Here is a 6,792-nt window from a genome sequence, read left to right as displayed (position 1 = left end):
CATCCCACCCCCTTGACCTATCCGTCCTCCCTGGATTGACCTATCTCTTCCCTAACTTCCCACCTACACTCACCTTTACTGGCTCCATCTCCCCCTCTTTGACGTGTCTGTCTCCTCTCCACCTATCTTCTCCTCTATCCATCTTCTATCCACTTACCCCTCTTTCCCTTGTTATTTCAGAACCCCGTTCCCCTCCCCCATTTCTGAAGAAGGGTCTAGGCCCGAAACGTCAGCCTTCCTGCTCCTATGATGCTGCTTGGCCTGCTGTGTTCATCCAGCTCTACACCTTGTTATCTCAGAAATCTCCAGCATCTGGAGTTCCTACTATCTCTTTAATGTGTTTACTGTGCCTATCATAAACTCAACAGTATAGACATTATATGCATTAATACTTACAGGAGTTCTCCGAGGCATTCAATTGCAGTCCTTCATGGAACTGGATGTCTTTAGGTCGTTGTTCCAAATTTAATTTCTGACCTTTCCAAAAATAGCACCATATAGAACTTCACACCTGTATCCATCTGCCTCTTTTGATTTTCCGTTTCCAAAAATAACATATTATACACGTTTACCACACAAATATATTCAATGATAGAGCACCCACAATCATCTGGGACAGAAAATTTCAAAGATACAGGTAGTTCTCCTATAATGCATAGTTGCATTTTTGTGTAACATCGCGGTATAGAAAATCGCCTTATAGGGAAATTGCTATATCTGTATAACAGAAAGTTATCCAAACAGTGTCCACTATTCATCAATCGCGTTACAGCTAATTCGTGTTAACGAACATGCCTTGTAGCAGAATTACCTGTATACTACATTTTTAATCAAATAAATTTCTCTGCACATTAGTGTTAAATGACTGACCCCATTTTCTAGATTTCCCAGCTCAGGGAAAACTGTGTCTCAGTACCTTTTCAAGCCATCCTGTCCAGAATCTTGAAACTGTTGCAAGAAAGGCCAAATGCAATGCGCATTCCTAATTATTTGCTGTATTTGCAGACTGACATTTTGTCTTCCTAGCATTAGTAATGTCAGGTTTCTTGGAGTATTAACATTTTCATGTTTCACATCTTTTTCAAAAAAAGACTTTTTTAAAATTCTCACAACCAGTGAATACTTTCACACTTCTCCAAATTATATGCCATTTACTATCTTGTTGACCACTCACTTAACCTGTCTATATTTTTTACAGCCTGTTTCTTCTTAACCTACATTCCCACCTATCCCAGTGTGTCAGCAAACATAGATACATTACTCTGCATCGTCACCTGGGCAATTAATATGGATTATAAATAAGAGTCCTCAGATTGTTGCAGCACTCTACCAGCCACAGCATGTCATCTTGAAAATACCCTATTTATCCTACTTCTTGGACCTCAACTAATTCTCAATCCGTGCTAATACATTAGCCCAAACTCCATGAGTTCTTGTCATGTGTGTTAACCTTTTGAATGTCACCTGATTGAATGCCTTTGGAAATCCAAGCAGACTACATCAACTAGCTCCTCTTTATCTATCCTGCAAGTTACCTCCTGAAAACTCTTAATATTAATGTTTGCAAAGCAAATTACACCATGTTTTTCCTATTACATTAAGACTTTCTTAATAATATCCAGCTTTTTTCCCAACAATTGACATGAGGATAATTTGCCTGTAGTTTCTTTTTACTCTCTCCCTCCTGTCTTGAATATATTAAAATTAAGTACCATGTTTTCATTGGTTCTTGTCAACATCCCTAAAATTGTGGAATATAAACACATAACCAATTTGTTCACCGTCCCACATTGAGATAAATCATCCATTTTGATGGTGCTGCTTGAGACAACAATATTGGAAACTGGGAAAAATGCTTCACTCTTATTCAAGGAGACTTGGGATCTGAATGAATAAACTAATCATCTAGAAAACTGACCTGTCAACAGTGTCGCACTCCCTTACTACTGCAATGAAGGACCAGCCCAAATCAAGCTAGATTGACAGCAACTTCCGAAACAGCAAAACTCACTACCACCTTCTCGAAGATCATTAGTGATGTCGCTTAATTACTGGGTTTGCTAGCAACAGCCATTTTGTTTAATTCATTCTTGGGATGTGAGAACAGTGGCAAAGTTGGAATTTACTGCCCAGACCATAAACAAATTAAGATTAGAATATTTAATCCTGTTGATGCTTTTGGTTGTGTCCATGTGGCTAATGCAGTGAACAGTTTTGGGTATAGAATCAGTCTGGGTTTACATGTAACAGTGAGAGATACTAAGAACTGCAGGTGCTGGAGTCAGAGATAACACAGTGTGGAGCTGCATGAACATAGCAGGCCAGGCAGCATCAGAGGAGCAGGTGAGTTGAAGTTTCAGGTTGGGACCCTTCTTTGGAAATGGGGAGGGGGAAGGGAGCTCAGAAATAAATACAGAGAGGAAGGGTGGGGCTGGGGAAGGTAGGTTGGATGGTGTTAGGTGAGTGCAGGTAGGGAGTGGTGGAGATTGGTCAGTGAGGTCGGAGGGACGGATAGGTGGCAGAGAAGATGGTCAGGTTGTGTCAGGTTAAGGAGGCGGGGATGAGAGAGAGGATTGGTCATGGGATGAGGCCAGGGTTTGGGAGATTTTGAAACTGGTAATATCCAAATTTAGGCCATTGGATGTAGATTCCTGAGGCGGAATATGAGGTGCTACTCCTCCAGTTTGCACGTGATGTCATTCTGACACTAGAGGAGGCCCAGGATGGACATGTTGTCCAGGGAGTGGGAGGGGGCGTTGAAATGGTTCGCAACTGGAAAGTGTTGTCGTTTGTCGTGAACAGAGCACAGATGCTCTACAAAGCGGTCTCCGAGTCTCCGCTTGGTCTCACCGATGTGGAGGAGGCCACACTGGAAGCAGCGGATGCAGTAGACCACGTTAACAGATGTGCAGGTGAACCTCTGTCCAATGTGGAATGTTTGTTTTGTGACTTGAATGTGGTGAGGGTGCAGGCGTAGGGGCAGGCGTAGCACTTCCTGCGGTTGCAGGGAAAGATGCCGGGGGGGTGGTGGGGCTAGTGGGGAGTGTGGAGCGGACAAGGGAGTCGTGGAGAGCTGACCCTGCCAAATGCAGATAGGGGTGGGGAGGGAAATATCTCTTTGGCTTTGGGGTTGGATTCCAGGTGGTGGAAGTGGCGGAGAATGATGGGGTGATATGTGAGGACAAGAGGAATTCTGTCTTTATTTTTGCTGGGGGGAGGGGACGTGAGGGCAGAGGTGTGGGAAACACAAGAGATGCGGTTGAGGGCATTTTCGATCACGGGAGGGGGGAAGTTACGTTCCTTGAAATAGGAGGACATCTGGGATGTGCGGAACTGGGAGCAGATGCGGCAGATGAATTGGGAATAGGGGATCGCATTCTTGCAGGAAGGTGGGTGAGAGGAGATGTAGTCTCGGTTGCTGTGGGAGTCAGTGGGTTTGAAATAGATGTCGGTTTCGAGGCAATCACCAGAGATGGAGACGGAGAGGTCCAGGAAGGAGTGGGAGGTATCAGAGATGGTCCAGGTGAATTTGAGGTTGGGGTGAAAGGTGTTAGTAAAGTTGATGAACTGTTCAAGCTCCTCATGGGAGGACGAGGCAGCGCTGGTACAGTCATCGATGTAATGGAGGAAGAGGTGGGGGATAGTGCCAGTGTAGCTGCGGACGAGGGACTGTTCCACGTATCCTATGAAGAGGCAGGCATAGGTTAGGCCCGTTTGGTTCCCATGGCCACCCCCTTAGTCTGTAGGAAGTGGGAGGAGTTATAAGAGAAGTTGTTAAGGGTAAGGACGAGTTTGGTTAGGTGGATGAGGGTGTTGGTGGAGGGGGACTGGTTGGGCCTGTGGGAGATGAAGAAATGGAGGACTTTTAGGCCAACCCCAATGTGGGGGTACAAGCGTACAGAGATTGGACGTCTATAGTGAAGATGGGGTGTTGGCAACTCCCCACCTACGTCCGAGACACCACCCAAGCCCTCCACCTCCTCCAAGACTTCCAATTCCTGGCCCCCAACACCTCTGTTCAAGGTACATGACAAAGCGTAGATCATCTGCGTTTTGTTCACAACAAACGACAACACCTTCCGTAATGGTGTGAACCATTTTAACTCCCCCCTCCCTGGGTGACATGTCCACCCTGGGCCTCCTCCAGCATCACAATGACACCACCCGCAAACTGGAGGAGCAGCACCTCATATTCCGTCTCAGGAATACGAGGCCCAATGGCCTAAATGTGGATTTTACCAGTTTCAAAATCTCCCCAATCCCTGCCTCATCCCATGACCAACCCTCGCTCTCATCACCACCTCCTTGACCTGACCATTTTCTCTTCCACCTCACTGACCAATCCCCACCACTCCCTACCTGCACTCACCTATCACCTCCCACCTAGCATCCCGAGCCCTCCTCTCCACTCTATTTATTTCCCACTTCCCATTTCTGAAGGGTCCCAACCTACAACATCAACTTTCCTACTGTCTGATGCTGCCTGGCCTACTGTGTTCCTCCAGCTCCACACTGTGTTATCTATTACATATAAACAGTATTTCTTTTGCATTCTTGGGGAATGTGTTAATTTCAGGAAAGTTGGTTTTGGGAAGGAGTTACATCCAGAACTGAGTTGATTGTGAGAATGTGCCAGGCATTAGGTGCAAGCTGACTTGAGGTTTTGTGTTTACAGGGTTTATGGACACGTTTTTTTCCTGTCTCTAAGGCAATCCGTGGTCTGCTAAAAGAGGATAACATGGGTGAGATTAAAATAGTAAAAGCAGAGTTTGGAACGCACATGTTGGAAACTCCACGGCTGGTGGAGAAAGAATTGGGCGGTGGAGTACTGCTGGACATTGGCTGTTACTGCCTGCAGTTTGTCTGCATGGTGTTCCATGGTGAAAAGCCAGAGTCCATTCATGCCACAGGATTCCTGACTGAGAAGGGCAAGTATAGAATTGTATTGGACACAAATGATACCCTCATCCATCCAAAACACTCTACTTTATATCCACTGTGCTACAACCATCTGTTTCCTGACCAGGTACTGTCTCATATCTCTGCAGGGGTTGATGAAGCAGTGACCATTGTGCTTAAGTACTCCAGAAAACGAATGGCTATGATAACTGTATCCATGGCAATACAGCTCACTAACCAGGCGACCATCAGTGGGACAAAAGGAACAATCACAGTAAGTTTCCCTCTCAGTCCTTGAATATGCAGAACACCATTCAACGTGCTTTTACTGATGGGTCCTGTGGTATAAGATCAGGTAGAGCCAGTCAGTTTCTACTCATCATCTCCAGGGTCCCAGTACTTGAATACCCAAGAATGCCACAGTCTGATTTAACCAAGGGACCTCACACCCAGTAGTGCTTAACTCTGGACAGTTCCAAACACCCATACCCTGGCATGTGCCTATTCTTCACATGGTCCAATGTAATGTTGTACAGGTAAGCCACATACCTTCACTCCATATCTAGTCACTCTCTTGACAGTTACTGGATATTGGGTCTCATACCAATACCAGTGGTTGGTGAGAGCAGAGAATTGCAGATGTGGCATCTTCCAAAAAAAAAAAACAGATGTAACAGCAAAAAAGTCAAGTAGAGAGAAGGTTGGTTGTTTTGTGACATGTCTTTTCCCCATCAAGGTTCCAAGCTGCATGTGGTGCCCAACAAGTCTGGTGGTGAATGGCAATGTCCAGGAGTTCCCACTGCCAGTTCCATCTCAACCTCTCAACTTCACAAACAGCACAGGCCTGCGGTATGAAGCTGACCAAGTGAGGCAGTGTCTCCAGAAAGGTAACTCCTTCTGTAAGGAACGATGCACTGGTCCCATTATCTACACCATCAGGCCATAATAGCTCTGCCTATAAACATGAAATGGTATTAAAGAAATGTGGAAAAGCTTTCAGAGTAGATTCCTGAAGACTGCGTTTCCCCTCACTGTAGTTTGTGCTGGAGGGGACTGTGGTATAACAGTGGATTTTTGTCACTGTTCTGCAAGGCAGCCAGAACAGGGATGTGATCTGGTCTACACAGCTCAGTTACAGGATCACCTAATTGGAAAATTCAGATACTGTATACTGGGATTGTACAGAGATTTTAGCTGAACTCGGGAAGGAAGCTACTGCTATTTTAACTTGTGTTTTAATTGCAGGGCTTAAGGAGTGTCCTGAGCTGCCACTGGCTGAGAGTGAGCTGATAATGAGCATTTTGGATGAGGCACGAAGGCAGCTGGGGGTAGTATACACACAAGACACAGCCTGAGGCAAGAAAAACTCCAAATGCTGCGTGAATGACATGAAAATGCTGTCCCCATTCTCCCATTGCTGCTGAAAGCTTTCTAAAAAAAAACACACCACAGCCAGGCACTCTGGTTGCTGCTGCACGGAGGATCCTATGATACAGCCAATCAAACATACCTCAAATTATAGAATTAATCACGGAACATCGTACAGCACAATGCTGGCCAACCCCATGCACCCTGGTTGAAATTCTCTTCTAAACAGCTTGTACTTCCAGTGCAGAGACAGTAGAGCCAGAATACAGAAACTGACAGTTACCCTAGCACCATCAGATGAAAGTACCTTGAAACTTAACATTGCTGCACTCAAAAACCAACTAACCCAGCCACAGGTCCAAGATTGCTATTCAGTGACAGCACCTGGGAGGTCTAATAGGGGCTGTCCTGTGCAGTGTGTACATGTTTCTGATGTTTAACTGCGCCACACCAATCAAATAAGATTGAATTCACTACAAAATAAAATCTGGTGCAAACACCTGAATGTCATACTGATTTGACTCA

The 6,792-nt window shown here is 45.4% G+C and overlaps 1 protein-coding gene across 1 annotated transcript in view; it reads left to right on the top strand.

The window, feature by feature from the left end:
* Positions 1-6,783, top strand: part of LOC109916392 (trans-1,2-dihydrobenzene-1,2-diol dehydrogenase) — a 9,903-nt gene extending 3,120 nt beyond the window's left edge. Inside the window, exons 4-7 of the mRNA XM_048617649.1 lie at positions 4,676-4,928; positions 5,049-5,173; positions 5,636-5,786; positions 6,145-6,783. Of these exons, the coding sequence (XP_048473606.1) occupies positions 4,676-4,928; positions 5,049-5,173; positions 5,636-5,786; positions 6,145-6,254 (639 nt within the window). The 3' untranslated portion in view covers positions 6,255-6,783. The remainder of the gene's footprint in view (positions 1-4,675; positions 4,929-5,048; positions 5,174-5,635; positions 5,787-6,144) is intronic.
* The last annotated feature ends 9 nt before the right edge of the window (positions 6,784-6,792 follow it).

This window comes from Rhincodon typus, chromosome 37, assembly GCF_021869965.1.
Source record: "Rhincodon typus isolate 14 chromosome 37, sRhiTyp1.1, whole genome shotgun sequence".
Taxonomy (NCBI): Eukaryota; Metazoa; Chordata; class Chondrichthyes; order Orectolobiformes; family Rhincodontidae; genus Rhincodon; species Rhincodon typus.
This window is presented reverse-complemented; position numbering and strand designations above follow the sequence as displayed.